The sequence below is a fragment of the Onychostruthus taczanowskii genome, unplaced genomic scaffold (genome assembly GCF_017590055.1).
Source record: "Onychostruthus taczanowskii isolate IOZ18803 unplaced genomic scaffold, ASM1759005v1 scaffold1, whole genome shotgun sequence".
Taxonomy (NCBI): domain Eukaryota; kingdom Metazoa; phylum Chordata; class Aves; order Passeriformes; family Passeridae; genus Onychostruthus; species Onychostruthus taczanowskii.
The window spans coordinates 32,763,068-32,781,542 of NW_024496525.1; the positions used below are offsets into that span (position 1 = coordinate 32,763,068).

An 18,475-nucleotide genomic window follows, 5' to 3' on the forward strand; every position below is an offset into this window, starting at 1 on the left:
ACGTGAAGACCAGGACCCAGAGTTTAAGAACTGGGTCACAACAGCTGGAGGATAACTTAGTACCCTGTCAGTACACACTGTGAAACTCAGTGTCTAAGAGGAAGTGATCTACAGCAGGAGGGGAAAAAACCAGAAGAACCATAAACAAATGTGCTGACAGAGCATGAGTATTGCCTTTTGTACACAAGGCTGGGACTAACATCAGAGTACAGGGGGACATCCACACAGCAGGAGACCTTCCAGGATGGTAAGTACATTTGTCATCATCTTGAGAGAGCTGGGGGGTGGCCATGGAGAGATGAATGCACCTTGTTCATCTGAGGAACTTCAAACAGCTCCTGGGGAGCATCTGGTATAGAGAAAAATCACATTCTTGTGTTTGAAATCCAAAGTCTGACACAATTTGTTGCTGGTGGAGAAAAGGAGTACCAAGAGGTATTTCGGAGGCAAGGAGAAAGCAACCTTAATGTTATAAACAGCAGTGTCCTGTGGGTACTCAGCAGACATGCACTAGCTGGTGCCCCAGCCTGTGAAGCAATGCTAAGCAGTGCTTATATTCATTGCTCTTGGATGAACTTAATTCAGCCATTGAAACTGGCAGCTGCTAGAGCCCTGAAAGCTTCAAGGGAGCTGTAGTTAATTGCTGACTAGATACAATATTATTCTTAGGAATTCTGGTTGTGTCTGTGATGTTTCCCTTCTTGAAAATTCAACTGTTTTAGAGCAGTCCTCACGACTTCTGTACAGCAGGTGGGACTTCAACCCATCACCGTCAAAAACATCAAGGGCTTTGTTTGAACAGAATGGCAGCTGATTCTATCACAGCACATGCAAAATCTGTTCACCTTTGTATTTTAAGAAAAACGCTGCTTTTGGAAGACATTTTGTGACTGTTGCTGAAAAAAGAGAAGTGAAACAAGTTGTTTCTGGTAAGCTCCATCCATCTGAGGCCATCATGTGGCTCTAATAGCACTGACACCTGCAGTTTTCTTGCCAAGACACTGCCTGGACCACCAGATGGGACTTCAGGAGCAAGAGGGACAAGGGGGACAGGGGGACACCTCTCAGCTCCATTCTGTGATGAGAAGCACTCGTGGTGGCTGTTTGTTCCTGGCCAGCCCAGCTGACTGGGACAGCTGTGCCAAAGCCCCAAGCTGTGGAGTGTGACCTGCAGCCTCTGTGGGCTCTCCTGGCCCAGCCTCAAGGACTGCAGCCCTTTGTCAGATGCCTTTCTCCTCCTCCTTTAAAATACCTTTGCCTCACTTTCTACCCATATCTTTCACATCTTCACTCTTGCTCTCTCTTCCCTTTCTTCCCACTAAGATTTCTGGGATGGGATGTGACCACTTCCTCTCATGTGTGTTGCTGTCACACACCTTTCTCTGTGTGGTGGGTTATATCCCCCCATCTGCTTGGGCTGTCAGCTCTTTGGGGTAAGACAGTGGGTTTTTATATTGTGCTAAAAACATGAACTGGGTTTTCAGAGGTATGGGAATGGCCAGCTGTCCTTCACTGCTGGCAGCCACTCCATTTCTCCAGGGCTGGCAGCACGGATGTTTACCTGCCAGCATTTGCAACTATTTCTAGTGGAAAAGCTTGCAGCTGAGCCTGGGGCAGCAAAAGGAAGTGACAGTGAAAAGTGTGAGTAAAACTGCTTTGGGAAGTGGGCCCTGCTATAGTGATCACAGCTGATAACAACAAACAGGTCCTGAAATGGAAACAGGGCTTTCTTCTATGCAGCTCCAGTGTGCTTTTAAGCAGGAGTGTTTGTACCTTTTCTTCCCTCTCCACCTTTTCCATCTTTGTCATTCTCTCTTGTCTGCTCTTTTACCACAGGCCCTCCCTTTCCACATGCCTCCCTACGTTCCCTGTCACTGTTTCAGACCCACCTCCCTTTTCTTCCAAGACATCCTCCACCCCTTTGGTTCAGTGGAGGAACCACCAGTTCCTGTACCTGTACCTGTACCTGTGAGCCAAGGAAGCCTCTGGGGCTGTGTCCAGCCCCTGCCTGTTCCATGCAGCCACAGCATCCATACAGAACCGTGGAGGGGGCAGGAGCTGGAAGCAGCAGGGAATGTGTATGGCCAGGCTGCTTTACTGCTGGGGGGGCAGACACTGTATGCCCACCCAGTTCAGGTGACAGCAGCTGTGAACACATGGCAAGATGGATGGGACAAGCCTGGCAGGATCCTTCCTATGTAAAAGGAAGGAGTGTGGCCACCCACAGAGCAATCCACATCCAGTACCACTGCAGCAGGTTCATCCTCCAGGCTACAAAAGAGCAGTGGTTCAGGGGTCAGAAGCAGTCGTTCAGGGACTGGGCAGGTGGAGGCTTCATCTGGTGGCTCCTTCTGAGATCTGCTGTACCCCAGGATCTGCTTCTTGCTTCTGAGAATGAAAAGTGTCATCAGGCACTGTGGGGTGAATTCACCTCTGCCAATGCAGGGATGATTCATGACCCGCTGGGCATGTGTCAAGTGTCTGAGAAGGTAAAACAGGCAAGTGCCAGCTCCCCCTGTCTGGCCATCTGCAGTCATATTGGCATATTTTGGTATTTGCTCTTATGGTTGCCTCTGCTGGTGGTAACAAAAGATTGGCGAAATACTGCCTGAGGAGGAAAAGAAGATAACTTATTTTCTACAGTCATGACTGCAACAGGGAGAAGGGGAGTTTGTATTTCAGCCTGGTCCCTGTGCCCTTAACAGAGTCACTCCTGGAAGAGACACTGGCATTGAAGACAACTCACAGGCACAGGAAGAGAGCAGAAGCACAGTCACACACAGGATGAGACTGATGTGCACACTGTCACCCACTGCTTCTGCATTTAATTACTGCTTGTTGGCAAATATGTTTACTTGCAACAGGACAGAAGTGGGTGTTGATGGATGACTGGAAGAGGCAGTGATGCAGTTGTTTGCACATTAATTACTGCAGGGATTTTTGTGTGTAGACAGCACTGGGGAAAAGCAGTGGGGACATGTCTCTCTGTCACTTTGGAATCTGCTAGTGTCACTCAAGACCCATAACACAGGGAGGATGTTGCACAGATCCATACTCAAATCTCAGAGCACTGTGTAAAGCAGTGGCAGTATCCTGCACTTTTTGTCTGTAATTGGTTGTACACAAATGTTGTCATAAAGCTTTATTTTTCCCTTTGCATACATTTCTGTTTTTCAGATTGTGAAAAAAGCATTAAAAACATCCCTGATGTTTAATGAGTCCTCCAACATGAAATTAGGCGTGAACAATCAAAAAGACGTCAAAACGGTAATTATTGGGATACACCACATTTGCTTACAAGAGCTGAGATTGTGCTGACATTTCTGAAAAGAAATAACAGGTTAAGAATTATTTTACTGGCCATTTTAGAGAACTGTGTAGGTTTCAATCCCATTTGTAAACAAGTGAGTGACAAAACCCTCATTGATTTATCCGGTAGACTGATCAAACCTTGCCCAGAGGGAGTAATGTGGAGATAAATCCTGCAGCTCCGTCTGGCTCAGGACAAGGAAACCACGCTCGTACAAACAGCCTCACTTCCACCACTGGCACAGCATTTATTCAAGTATTCATGTGTTCATTTATTCAGATGCCCAGAGTACCTGGACATCACAGTGCGTAGCATGGTGACAGCCATGATGTGACTTTAAAATAGATTTTTTTACCTTGGAAATGTCTTCTAAAACCTGTCTGAATCTTGCTAATGAGTTCATGTGATGAAATGTGGAACTGTTAAAAATGGATGAGATTTTTTTTTTTGTGGTAAGGTGAAGAACGAGCCAGAGGGCAAAAATGTAAGTAGATAGCTTAAAGATGATTATTTTATTCAAATCACTGCCTGAAATCTATGTCAGCGCTGTATATTTTGAGAAAAGCAGAGAAGATTAAAAGCAAGAAGCTTTATCCACATAGAAACTGAAACAGAAACTTTCAGAGGCAAGTGGTTTCTGTGTGGTTTTCCCATGTGCCCTTTTGGGAGCTCAGATTTATGGCTACAGCCTCACGACCACCCCCGGACTCGATTCTCCTGCCGGAAGCTCAGAAGCTCAGCTCTGAACTCCATGTTGCCTATCACAGGCTGGTGGATGGTTCCAGCTCCCACAAATTGCCACGGGGAGCCAGCCATGATAACTACTGGGGAGAAATAGATCTGCCTGTGTGGCTGGTTGTCTTTTCCTGCTTGGTACAGGGCAGCATTGAGAGCCTGGTGCTGTAATTTTCAGCATGTGAGTGGCTGGACTGCAGATCTGAAGCTACCAGGTAGCCAGGCTACTTTTTTTTTTTACTTTTTTTTTCCATCTACATTCAGGAAAACAATATGAAAGTGCAGCAAAAGGGAAATGAAACTAACTCACCACACTAGAACGACATGGGAATACTGTGCATATGGATAAATGAGATTTGTGTAATTTCAATTAAGGGAGGTTTAAGACAAAACCAGAATGTGTTCAGAAACCACAAAATGTCTTGCTGCCTCTGACACTTTCTGAACTGTTTTTTCTCCCCTGACAACACAAACTTCCTTTTTATGGTAATGCTTGGCTTAATCCCACAGCTAATCTTGTGTTAGAAATTTCCCTATTTTGATTTTGGTAGAAATTTCATTGAACATCCATTGGTCTTGTGCTAAAATAAAGCTAATCAATGTCAAATTAATCACAAAATTTAAGAAAACAAGAAGGGATTGATATGTTGGCACAAAAAAAATTAAACCAAAAATGGAACTAAAATCATGGTCTTCACATAAACCAACACCAATCCATTTCCAAATTTTCTTTTTTCCCCCCATTTGCACTTTATTTGATCGTATCTCCTTTCCAGAGTGTTTGTTCCACTTGATTCTCTGATTTCAAGATTTCGTGACATTTCAGGAAGTTCTTCCTTTCAGGAAGGGAATGAAATCTTGCCATTTCAATGAGGATCAATTGGGCAAGCTTTGGTCCATTTCCCTGCATGTCATGTCATCCCATTGGCTTTTATTGTTTTCACCTAGGTTCAAATTTTCTCTTTTGTTTTTTAGCAGTTCCTTCAATTTATTCTCCTGTCTCTTTGTTTACCTTTCTTCCCTGATTTTGGGGTTTCAATGTGAATAATTTTAGCAAGTTTTGGTCCTTCTCACTGCATCTCATTTGAGTTTAAAGGGACCTTTTAAAGGTCATCTAATCCAACAACCCTGCAGACAGAAGGGACATCTTCAAGTAGATGAGGTTGCTCAGGGCCCTGTCCAAGCAGATCTTGAACAGTTGTTTCTCACTTTCTGTGCTGCACTTAAGAACACTGTCTGGCAGTAGCTGCAAGCACATCTCCTATTCAAAGATTGTGATTTATTCACCTGCACAGGAATGTGCACCTGCACATTCACCTGCAGTCACCCATCAGCTGGTGCTTCAATGTCTTGGTGATCACTTAAATCTTCTCCTCCATGGCTTCTGTTCCAGTTTCAAATCTTAGGGGCAATTCTGACGCTTGGTCTTGTCCTGATGGCTTTTTACTTCCTGAGTATGGACAGCACAGCTGGTGCTCACGGAGAAGAAGCAGCAGCTGTCAGCATTTACAGAAATGTGCAGGAGGAAGGACTGTACAGAGATCTCCCAGAGGAAGAAGGACTCCATGGAGATCTCCCAAGAACCACAATAACTGAGGAGGGCACCAATAAATGCAATGACTCCTGCAGGTGAGTCAGGTTAGAAGGCACATGGAGAAGTCATCACAGATGGAGAAATAGTTACAGTACTGAAAATATCTGCATGGGTTTTATTCTCTTCCCACTGTATCATAAGTGATGAAGCACCACTAATTTGGGAGGAGCAGGGGTGCTGTTTAGGCACTGGATAATCGGCAGTTGCTTGCTGTGAGGGACAGCAGGGGCAGTGTCACAGCTCCTCTCCCAGTCCTGTGCTTGTGTGTTCATCTCAGCTCGGTTCCTCCTCTGCCCCCTACAGCCATCCTCCTTTTGTGGCAGCACTGGGAGGCAGCAGGGTGACCAGCTGGCAGAGCAGCCTTTCCCAGAGGCTGGAGGGGCAGGGAATGTCTGTGCTGGGAGAGGGTGAACAGGGTACCCTAGCAACATCCAGCTATCGGGGATTGGTTTTCTCCACATCTTAGGCATGGTAAAAAAAAAAGCTCAGAATGGCTACTGAGAAAGCATTCTGCTGAATTTGGGAGGTTGCTGTACAACAACATAAGCCTGGCTATAAAAACTAGGGATAGAGAACACTGCCAGCCTGTTTGTCCAGCTCATCTTGTTTGCTGTGGAGGTTGACACCCAGCGTGGCCAGCTGTACAGCCTGACTTGGTGTCCTGGTGGGGTCACAGTCACCTGCTTCACAATATAAAATTGCCATTGCAGCTTTGAACTCGTAGAAAATGTTCCTTATGACTTACCCTTCGAGATAAACAGCACTGCAGCCAAACCCTTGTACCAAGCCTGGACGAGACTGCTTGATCTAGCCCAGGAAAAAGTGCATGTGGCTTCTTACTATTGGTCTCTTACTGGGAAGGATATTGGTGTCAATGACTCCTCTTCCAAGCAGGTAAGGTAAAATCAACAGCAAGCTCGTCTGTGGTTGTTTTTCCTCATGTCCACGTGGTAGAGGGCAGGCTGGCTGTGTGGTCTGTCTCCCAGAGACATTGTTTAGCTCCTCCTGCAAATCCAGGAAGGTTTTCCATGCTGTTCTGAAGCAACATTCCAGCTTTCCTCCTTTAGTCAAGTTAGACTGAAATAAGTGAAATTTCTGACCTTCCTTGTGCTGGGGTTCTTCAAAGGAAGTACCCATTAGTAACACTGCACTTGCATATATCTTACTACACCTTCTGTAACAAAATAAAAAAAAAAAATTAATTCACAACACAGGGTGAAGATATTCTGCAGAGGTTTGAGAGGTTACTCGCAGAGAATGTCTCTTTGTATATTGCAGCAAGTTCACCAACTCTGGCTACAAAATCAAGGGACCTTGAGCTTTTAGAGGAAAAAGGTAATTATTTCCCTTCAGTGATCCACTCACAGCTTCTGTATTGCAAAAAGGCATCTGTGGAAACCTGGTTTCCAAGGCCTGTTCTGATGTGGTGCTTAAATGGATCCACAGGACAAGCCCCATCTGCTCACTAGTTCATGCTTTCTTTCTGTGTTGCACTGCTCTTTAGGATCTTCTGAAAGTTCACATTTTGCATATATTTTTTTCAAGTTACTGTGTTCCCAGGAAGGAGTGCTTGTGAATTTTGGTTGTTACTGCCTGCAAGAGTCAGACATGCAGGTGTGTTCTGGCTATTGAGGAACCATCTCCATGCTGTACCTAAACGCTTTTTCCCCCCCCCTCCATCTTTCTTTAGGGGCTCATGTGAAAAAGATTGATTTTGGACGTTTGACAGGAGGAGTGTTGCATAGCAAATTCTGGATAGTAGACATGAAACACATATTTATTGGTAGTGCTAACATGGATTGGAGATCTTTATCTCAGGTAATGTCTGCTGCTGTGTATTCAAAAATCTGGGGGAAAATTCATGTCCTAGCAGATAACAGAGAAAAATCATAATTACGTAAAATATTGTCAGAGCAGAAGAAACAGCAAAGAAACCCCTGGAGGTGGCTCCTTCTGGGGCTGTGACACAGCTCACTCTCTTTGCAGGTGAAAGAGTTTGGTGCTGTAATGTATAACTGCAGCTGTTTGGCTCAAGACCTTTGGAAAACATTTAGGACCTACTGGGATGTTGGATACCCTAATGCTACCATCCCAATCCCCTGGCCTCTTAATTATTCAACCCACATTAACAATCGTCAGCCTCTGGAAGTGGAATTTAATGGAATCTTGACAGAAACCTATTTTTCTGTAAGTACATTTGAAAATAACATGACGGACTCTAAACTGTTTAAGGATTGAGCAGGAAAGTTTCTTCAGCAGTCCTCCTCAGCTGCCTGTTCCACATGGATAATAATTTGTTCCTTAGGTTTCTCTAGAACTATCCAAAGGATAGGGATAAACCCAGCATAAGCTGTCAGTTTGTACGGCAGGAACAGAGTGCAGGTCTCTTTTAATCACCTGTAGCCTCAAAACATCAGTAAGTATCTGACCCAGCAGGATATGGAAGGCATGAGGAAAGATGGTGGTCCATCTCAAGTGCTTTGATATTCTAATGAAAACTTGACAGTTCTAAACATATACATGAGTTGCAGTCTGAGATTAAAAAAAGGAAAAAAATAAATCACTGATCTATGTGTTCTCTTTCTTTTTTTTTTTTTTTTTTTTAAACAGGCTTCCCCTCCAGCATTTTGTCCAGAAGGTCGTACCCATGACCTCTATGCTATACTCAGTATTATCAGACAGGCACAGAAGTTTGTCTATGTTTCTGTTATGGAATATTTCCCTACCAGCCGTTTTGTTCATCCAAACAGGTACAATTTCAATCCTGAGCAAATCAGCTACTTGTACTATTTAAGGAAAAAACAAAATATGATTCCCCTCCTTCTGCAATGAAAACATTCAGAATGGAGAGAGGCTTTGCTCTGCATTCACAACCATCCCGCAGACTGTGCCTCCCAGGTACCAAGGGACAGGATGAGAGGAAACAGCCTCAAGTTGTGCCGGGGGAGGTTTAGATTGGATATTAGGAAGAAGAAATTGATGGAAAGGGTTGTCAGGTATTGGAATAGACTACCAGGGAAGTGGGGGAGCCACCATCCCTGGAAATGTTTAAAAATTCTGTGGCTGTGGCACTTGAGTACATGGTTTAGTGGTGAACATGGTGCTGATGCTGGGCTGAGAGTCAGACTTGATGATCTTAAAGGTCTTTTCCAGAACCCAACAATTCTAGGATTCTGTGATTCCAGTCCTGATGCTGCAGGAAGGATGATTACCAATACTGTGTGCACTGGTGCTGTTTTGGAGCACACTCCTATGATTGCTCTACACACAGCAGAAAAGCTCTGAAATGTCATACTAGGAACAGTCAGGTCCAGCATCCTCCAAAATTCAACACAGCAGCTTTATGAATTGAGAGAGGAAAGGGAACACCAGAAATATATCTGACATCAGATTTTTCAGAAAAAACATTGCTGTGCTCTCCTTTCTTGCTCCCATTTTTATTTCTTACTGTCCTTTACTTCTGAATAGTCTTAACTTCCTGCTCTATTTTCTATTGATGCACTTGACCAATAGTTTAGAGGGTGGTTCTTGACTCTCCTGACCTTTCCAGTGAGAGCTGAAACAGCCTCTAAAAGAAACTTCTGGGTTTTTTGTTTGTTTGGGGGTTGGTGGTTTTTTGTTGCTGTTGTTGAGGGTGGGTTTTTTTTTTGTTGTTGTTGTTTGGGGGTTTTGTTTTGTTTTTAGTAATTCCATCTAAGTTTCAGCAGCAGCTTCAGAGACAAGGTGATAGTGGTGATCTGGAGTAATCACAGAATCATAGGATGGTTTGGGCTACAGACCATCTCATTTCCTCCTGTGCCATGGGCAGGGACACCTTTCACTAGACCAGGCTGCTCAAAGCCCTATCCAGCCTGGCCATGAGCCTGAGTGTGGTGAACCATTGCCCTGGTCCCAGAGACTGCTGAGGCCACAGCAGAACTATGCAGACTCTGCACATGAACCCAAACCTGAGCAGCACAGAAAGTTACACAGTCACGGGGCAGCACTAAGACTCCCAAATCCTCTTAGATGTGCTTGAATTGGGATGTTTATATGCAACCAAGCACCCTGAATTATCTGCTTACAACATTTCTGAGTTTTCCAAGGAGCTAAATCATCTGAGAAAGAAGTTCAAGTGAAAGAACTATGTACAAGATTTCTTGTTGAATAGGGTAAGCTCTAGGCTGCCATTTAGCCAGAATGATATCATGCATTGTGTCCCTCTGCCACAACTGTGTAAAGCCTCTGCTGTTCAGCTGAGGCACAGGTGTGTTATGGGGAAGATTTTAGGATAATAGAGAGATGCAGATAATTCCACTGTCCAAGAAACAAAATCTCAAGACTAGCCTCTACTTGGAGGCTATCTTTAATAAATCAAACACTTCAGGGGATTTTCAGTTTATATGTAATACAATTGAGTATCTGGGTTTCTCATCTTCTGAGAACCCACTCATCTTTCTGGGAGTAAGTTCCCAGGAAGTCTCTTTTCCCCCTTAGGAATGAGTGCATTAATACTCCTTATTCTTCATCTGAAGGCTTAATCCACAGTTTGTGACATCTAGGGCTGATCAGATGCAAACAAGGGTTTGAAAGGCCCAGGGAAAGTGGCACAGGGCCTCAGGCTATCTCCACAGCAACCAGCTGTAGTGCCATGAATTGAAGCTGATTAGTTCAGGTTAGGTTCCTCCAGCAGCTGAGGCAGAGGGAACAAAGCTGCTGTCTAATGCCTGGGTGTTAATCAACTAGAAACTGATATATTTTAAAAATTGAAACCATTCAAAACTTGCATTTCAAACAGCATGATTTTCCAAGCTGTTCAGGATCTATAAGTCAAACCTGAGTCTCAGAGCGTGTGGCCAGGCCATTGATTGCAACAGGACGATGCACGGGGGAGGATCAGAGAATTCAGGCCTTTGTACATAAGGCCAAAAGGATTAAGTTAGGCAAATTAATTCATCACTGCTCATGGGACTGTGAGCAAATGCTGGACCTCTCTCTGTATCAGCCCTCCAATCTGTACTAAACGTGCTCATCTCCTTCCATGCGGCATTTGTTAGGATCTACGCAATGAAAGTGCCATGTGGGTGTTTGGAGTTACCGGCCCTGGGATGCACATTGTCCAGCTCTCAGTGTTGTGTAGCTGGGTGAAGGATGTTAAAAATGTTCCCCATAGCTACAGCCAACACAAGTGTCAGGAAAATGGATTTTCCCATGTCCAGGGAAGATGGAGAGCACAGCTGTGTACATTACCTTGGGCACACATAATGAGAACAGGGCAGGGTGGGGAGGGATAGAGTCTACCCATGCTGGCTGATGGCACAGGACCTCTGCAGACACTGGAAACAGTCTCCAGGGGCCTGAAAAAGCCATATTCTGCAAAATGGTTCTTGGACTTTCCTCTGGGCTCTGCGCTGCCCTTTTACTCTGTGCCATATGAACTGGCTTTACCCTGGAGTTGCTATTGTTATCTTCAGCTTCCCAAGGAGATAAGCATGGTGGCACCATGCTATGTGTGTATCTGTGTACGTGCACTTTATTAAGCTTTAAACTTTTGGATGAATTTCACCCCAGTCTGGCAGAGTCTGGAGGTCTCAAAATACATTCTGTGAAAAGAACGGACTTGGTAGAAGGCAGAAACCTTGTTTGTACCTCCAGGGAAGCCACAAGTTCTTCACTTCCTAGACATCACAAATCCCATCTGTGCATCATAGTCTCAGTTTAACTTCACAGCTTTCTAGTGAACTGTCTAAAAACCGATCCCTTTTTGCACACACCTCGTTTTCTGCAGATACTGGCCAGCCATTGACAATGCCCTGAGACGAGCGGCTTTCAACCACCGAGTGCAGCTCCGGCTCCTGGTCAGCTGCTGGGCGTACACTGACCCAGCCATGCTCCACTACCTGAGGTCCCTGCGTGCTCTCAACAACCCACATGCCCACATCAGTGTCGACGTGGTATGAATAAGAAACCTGATTTTGGAGAGACAGCTTGATGATGTGGCCCCACACTGATTTCTGAGAATAAGCTGCTGTTTGTGTGTACAAACGTTAGCTTTTAGAGAAGCAGGTTGTCTGGTTTTGCAGTGACTGCTTGCTATTTTTGTGAAAATAAGGCCCAATATATAATCTTTGAGGAAGCAGTTATTTCAAGCTACTAGTGATATCAGGTATGTGCCTGGCTGTGGCACTTGAGACATTATCCAGGCAGCTGCTTTTGCTGAGCACTGTGACAGTAACAGTTTATATGATAACTTAGTGCTCCTCTCAGAGACCTTTTCCTGCATGGAATATGTTAAATCAGTCTAATTATTATCAGTTTTTTTAAACTGAGAGCTCTGCTATCTGCCTGTACAGATAGATCTGTTCTTGAACACTAAGTATTGCACACAGGCCATAGGCATTAGGCTGGAATGCATCAGGTGGAGTGGGGATAGTGTGGATGCTCCCAACATGATGCAGAGAAATATGACAGAAGGAGGAGTGCTTTAAGGGAAAAAAAAAAAAAAGGAAATATAGATTTTGGTAAGAGTTAACACAAAAAGTTAGGCATTATAGTTGCCTACAGTACCCCTTGTGTCTGCCATCAGCCCATTCTCGCACTAAATAAGAGCAGCAATCAGTGGTAAATGCAATCTATTAAACAGCTGCCTAAAACTGCATTTAATTGTCTGCCCTGTAATGATAATTGCCACTAATGGAACATTGTGAGGCAAACATTATCTGTATCTGATCTTAATTGCTTATCCAGTTTTATGTATAGTGGAAGTATTATTTGCTAGTTTTCTTAGATAGGAGTAAAATCTCTTCTATGGTCCATTCAATAACAGAGTGCAGTATGTTCCCTTTTGTTCTTCCCACACTTTGAAACTATAGAAAACATGCACTGTCCAATCATGATGTCTGTTCCTCACTCTAATATTTGTGTTAATATTTTGAATTCCTCTCCCTCCAGAAACTCTTCATTGTTCCCGTTCTCAATCACACAAACATTCCTCATGGGAGAGTGAATCACAACAAATACATGGTCACTGATAAAGTAGCCTACATTGGTATGTATTCCATTATTCCAAATACTTACAGTATCTCCAGATGCACTGGACTGAGACTGAGATAGGTTCAGCTGCAATACCAAAAACCACCTCATTTTGCCATATAAAGCAAAGTCCGTCCTAGGTAAAGAAGTACAGATATGAAGAGGAGAAAATAATGTAGGTCAAGTTCAGTAAGAGATGATTTCATAAGATTGTGAACCATTAGGAAAAGAGCGTGACAAGGCTGAGTGCACAGCCTGTGACAAGAGCAGTGGGAATTTCACAGCCTGTGTGCTCAGGGATGACACAGGGATAGCTGGTGCTCCAGTATATAACCTTGTAGTGCTTTAATAAAAAGGAACTGCTGGGAGGAATTAATTCTATGCACAGTTAGTTGAACAGAACTCTAGGAAAGGAAATGAGAAAACAGTAATGTCAACTGTGCGCTGTTCCTGAAAGCCAGGATGGTGTTTACATTTCATTCTTTTATTAGGAACCCTCAAAAAAGGAGATGTGAAAGTGCTGTGTCATTTCAGCCAGCTCATCCTCCCAGTAATACACATCAGCAAATAGCCTGGTCTTCCAACTGGCTGAGGGTTTACAGCTCCAATTGCCTCCAATGCTTTAATAACTTCTTTTATACTTGAAGGCAGATATGCAGACGATTTGTTTTCATGCCTAAGCACCTTCTGGAATTGACAGATTTTCTGGCTAAGGTGATCATGAGGGGAAGTGTGTAAGTGATAAAATGTGCTGCTCACAGTGCTTGATGTTCTGAATTGAGCTGGCTTTGGAGAGAGCCCTAGACAATGTCTGCAGCCGGATTTCCAGCTTTGCCAGGTTTAGAAGAGGCTTTGCATGTCAAGCTCAGAGCAGCTCCTGAGGGTTATTGATAAGGAGTCCACTTTCTCCTTTTGTTTTCCTTTAACAAGTGAAGAGAATTAAGTAAATTAAAGACTTTTTTCTTTAAACACTAAAAGCCATGTCAAACACTGGCTTTACTTCTCTTAATACTGAAATACTGCACTTTATTACCATGTTTATGAGTAGATTTGTGCATTCTGTCACAGGCTGTAATGAATCAGAAGGTTATGAACCTTCAGGGTTGCAGTTAATACCAAGTTATCAAAATCTGAGGTCTGGCATAAGAAGGAGGTGACCTGATTTTTGCTGCCTCATTGGTCCTAATGAGATTTGCAGTCATAGTGCAAATCAACAAAGCCCAGAGATCAAACAGAACACTGGGAAATGAATGTTTTCTAATCAGCTACTTTTCTGTTGCATAGGGACTTCCAACTGGTCAGAAAACTACTTCACTGATACAGCTGGAGTGGGACTAATTATCAAACAGAATTTGACCAATCTGCAAAGAAGGCAACAACATGTCCAGGAACAGATGAAAGATCTTTTTGAGCGAGACTGGAATTCCAAATATGCGGTGAATCTGGAAGATGTGCAGGGACAGAAAGACTGTAACTGGGATGGAGACCCTGAAGTGAATTGAAATGTGCACTTAAAATAGAAACAAAAAAATGTATTTGAATCTTGTTCACATGCATATCAAGGAACTCTCTTCTTTTTGTCTTTGTCAGAGAAATCACTTCCTCATGGCATCCACATTGGTGACATGAGAATTTCTGATAGCTGATTCTACCTGCAAAACCACTAGTCAGTGTGTGATGTTTGATTTTTTTGTGTGATTACCTCATTGCAGAGTTAATGAAATGCATACAATGTTGTATGACAAGCTGTCTGGCACTAAAGCAAACATCAGAGACACAGATCATTATTGCTCTGCTATTCTATCTTTAGAAACTATATATTTCAACCTAAAAGTTCCATTTACAGTGTTTACTTACATGTGTTTAAACATTTTTAATAAACTTCTGGCCATCTTAATATTTCAGCCATGTATATGATCACCTACAATAGCAAGGACAGATTTTTAAAAGCATTTAGAAAATAGAGATACAGGAATTAATGTTGGTTGAAGAAATTAGAGGTTAGCTGTTTCCAAGTGTTGAGGCTAGCTGCTGGAGATAAATGCCTGGGATTTAAACTTTGAGGCCAGTTTCCGACTCAGCTGCCCTGGAACCCCGAGTGTCTGGGTGTGTTTGGATGTCTGTTTGTCAGTCTTGTGCAGCAAACAGGATGGGGAGCAGGACAAAGCTGCTACATGGGTGCTGTTGTGGCTGGGGCATCCCTCCTGCACTGTGGGCAGTGCTTGGAGAGGCTCCTTGCCCCTTCTGGGCTGCCCTGGTGCTGGCCCTGAGCACTGTTGTGTCTCTGGGCTGCCCTTCCTCCTGCAGTCACCCAGGGACTACAGCCCTGAGCCACCTGGTGCCTGATATCTGTATCCACCACAGCTCTGCCCTGGGTGACTTTCTGAGGTGACAGGAAAGGAGAGCAGGGCTCGTGCTCCAGCTGTGAGTGACACTGGGCTGCTGCTCCCTGAGCCTTGCCAGGGCTGTGCATACACAAAAATACCCATACAAATAAGGACTTTCAGAGATGACCCCCATCAATGTTCAATTTTTCTGGTTTCCAGGCTGCTCCTTAGCTATCTTTTCAGACACTTCCAAGATTCCTTGGAGTATCTTATCCATCATTACAAATCAATGCTTCTTGTTACTGTGGCAGATTTTCTAAGACATGTGCAGATATCGTTGAAATTTTGGGAGTATTTATGCCAAAATATTGAGGAACATGCAGGTGCTTTTCGTGCTCTCACCCCCTATTTCTTTACTAGAGTTAGCTTGAAAATCTTTGTGAGACGTTACATCTTCAAGCAACAAAGCAGTTTTCTGTAGAGGAGCACATTCCTCTAGATGGCACTCCAAGCTGTGTTTTCTGTTTTGGCAGGGCTAGCTATTGCAGGAGTAAGAAGAAAACTTCCTTCTCTTCTACTCAGGAGCTCAAATCTGACAGTGCTGGATTAGTTGTTCCGTGGGACAGAGTTTCTGGACAAGGTGGCAGAATTTTTCTTATGGCCATATAAACCTCAGGTGGGTTAATGTTGGTCTTTTAAAAGAAAAATGGATGCTTAGGAGAGTGCTCTTCTATTTTCTCTACTGACTTCACTGTTGGTTTTCCTCTACATATGGGAAAGTGAGGGGGGAGTTTACGATACAATGAACTGGATCTAAGAGGAACTTGGGAGTATTTCCCTGGTTTCTTGTGAGACTTTTGAAGCCTATTCATACCTTGATTCTTATTCACTTGTTTTCTGTTAGACATCCAAGTTATAACCAGGCTTTGAATCTCAATTCTTTTCTATTTATGAAACAGGGTTAATACTAGACCTTATCCAATAATCTCTTACTTATCTCTAACGTGTAGATTGTGATTTCTCCAAGATAAGGACTGTACCAAATGTATCCTGGGTCCTCCAGTGGCATTTATTAGCATCATCCTTGGGCAGATGTCTATTGGGAAAGAGATCCACCCAGAGGGTGGGTGGCTGGGCAGTGGAAAGGCTCCCCAGGAAAGCATTTGAACTACACTCTTGTAGACGTGGTGTGATTCTTGGGGTTGTACTGTGTAGAGACAGAAGCTGGACCCTGTGAGTCCCTTCTGACTCAGGATACTCTGTAATTTTCTAGTCTGACTGTAGGCTGTTCAGATTTTTTTTAGTATTGGTTTATTCATGTCTAGAAAAAGTCGCTGTTGTGGCTCATCTCAGGTACCTGTGTGATGAGGGAGTACAAGGTGTGTGAATTGGCTCTGCTTTACTGCAGTGGCTTTCAGGAGGAGCTGCTGCACTGCTCTCCCAGCAGGATCACCTCTGGAAGCTCTTGGTTTGGTGCAGTGCCTTGTGGCTACAGTGCTGCAACAGCAATGCAGGTGACAGCAAGACAGAACCTAGCTGGCTCCATGGGTTATGAGTACTGACATGACCACAAAGTCACCTTATTAGACACCAGCTTGTTCCAAAAGTATTATCTGTTCACATTTTTTGCTGCCATTACCCAGGATTTTCCTTTCCCAGTTGTTACAGATAAAACATACCTTTGCTGCTTTAATCCAGGTACTGAGAAGACATTTCATCTACCATTTATGACCTATCAGGGTACACTTAATTTCTTGACAGTCATGAATATCTCCACAATCCTTAGAGGCTAGCTCTTGGGCCATGGACACTGACTCACAGACCTCTGCTCTCTACAGAGGCCCAGAAAAGTCAGCTTTAGTTGCAGGGTGGATTGTGGTGGTGCAGCTTCCTGAAGAGGGGAAATGGGAGGTGTCAGTTCCTTCTTCCTGGTGTCCAGTGTTAGGATGTGTGGGAATAGTTCAAAGTTGCATCAGGGGAGGTTCAAACTTGACAGTGGGAAATATTTCCTTACCAAGAGAGAGAGGTCAAACACTGAACCAGACTTGTCTTGAGATGTGTTCAATGCCACAAGCCTGTCAGTGTTCAAGAGACATTTGGGCAATGCCCTTAATAACCTCAATGTTTTTTCGATGTTTTGGTCATCCCTTAAGTGGACAAGCAATTGGACTGAATGATCATTGTGGGCCCCTTTCAATTAACTATTCTATTCTGTTGTGTTCTATTCTAAATGTCTTTAAAGTGAAACAGGGTTAGATCAGATATAAGGAAAAAATCTTTACTGTGAGGGTGGTGAGGCCCTGGCCCACATTGCCCAGAGCAACTGTGGCTGCCCCATCCCTGGGAGTCTTCAAGCCGGATGGGGCTCTGAGCAAGCTAGGCCAGTGGAAAGGGTCCCATGGCAGGGGGTTAGATGGGTGATCTTGAAGGTTCCTTCTGTCCCCTTAACATTCTAGGATTCTGTGATAAGAAGAGAAGAAATGAAGAACATCTTAATCTACAGATGGTTAGACAGCCAAGTGCACTTCACTTACAACCCATTTCCTAAGTGTTTTGGTGTGTCTGCTTTTCTGTACTAAGTAGAACATGGAAAAATATGGGAAGAGAAAACTACTATAATGAAGCATGTCTGCACTTGTCATTCTGGAGAAAGGATCTCATGAGTGAAGTGGTGATTGCAGCCATCTTGGCCAAAGAGGCCACAAAGAAATTGAGTTTAAAATCTCTGTTGACAGGAGGAAAAGGGACAGCAAAACTTCAGCTGTGGACAGGAGGAGAGCTGACTTCAGGTTGTTCAGGGAACTAGTGAGTAAAGTCTCCTGGGAAAATTTTTTGAGGGGATTGTCCTGCTGTGCTCTGCTCTGCTCTGCACTGGGGCAGCCTCGTCTGGAGTCCTGTGAGCAGTTTTGGGTGCCACAATAAAAAAAAAAAAAAAAGACATTAGAGAGCATCCAAAGGAGGCCACAGGGATGATGAAGGGTCTGGAGGGGAAGCTGTATGAGGAGTGGCTGAAGTCATTTGGTCTGTCCAAATGACTTCAGCTCTCCCCTGGAGGGGGGAGCTCAAGTGTGGCCTTCAAATCCTCATGAGGGGCAGCAGAGGGACCAGTACTGATCTCTTCACTCTCGTGGCCAGTGACAAGACCTGAGGAAATGGCTGGAGCTGAGTCATGAGGGATTTAGGATGGGTGTTAGGAAAACATTTTTCACTCAAAGCATGTTTGAGCACTGGGACAGACTCCCCAGGGCAGTGGTCACAGCCCCAAACCTGACAGAGTTCAAGAAGCCTTTGGACAATGCTTTCACGCAGATGGTGGGAGCCTTGGGGTGTCCCACGCAGGGCCAGGAGTGGGATTCAAGGATCCTGACAGGTTCCTTCCGACTCAACATATTCTATGATTCAACTTGGGATTGTAATGAGTGAAAATTCTCCCTTACCCCTGTATTTAGGAACTGTGCTGTCATTATGCATCCACCTCAGCAGACAGAGAAGTACATG

At 44.1% G+C, this 18,475-nt stretch overlaps 1 protein-coding gene across 1 annotated transcript; it reads left to right on the forward strand.

Annotated features, from left to right (window-relative positions):
- The first annotated feature begins 189 nt into the window (after positions 1 to 189).
- Positions 190 to 14,547, forward strand: PLD4 (phospholipase D family member 4). The gene is made up of 11 exons (XM_041396694.1): positions 190 to 247; positions 3,178 to 3,267; positions 5,439 to 5,674; positions 6,350 to 6,533; positions 6,854 to 6,974; positions 7,330 to 7,457; positions 7,626 to 7,826; positions 8,250 to 8,389; positions 11,407 to 11,572; positions 12,570 to 12,666; positions 13,935 to 14,547. Exons 1-11 carry the CDS (start codon positions 245 to 247, stop codon positions 14,150 to 14,152), a joined length of 1,584 nt encoding a protein of 527 aa, XP_041252628.1. The 5' UTR covers positions 190 to 244; the 3' UTR covers positions 14,153 to 14,547.
- The last annotated feature ends 3,928 nt before the right edge of the window (positions 14,548 to 18,475 follow it).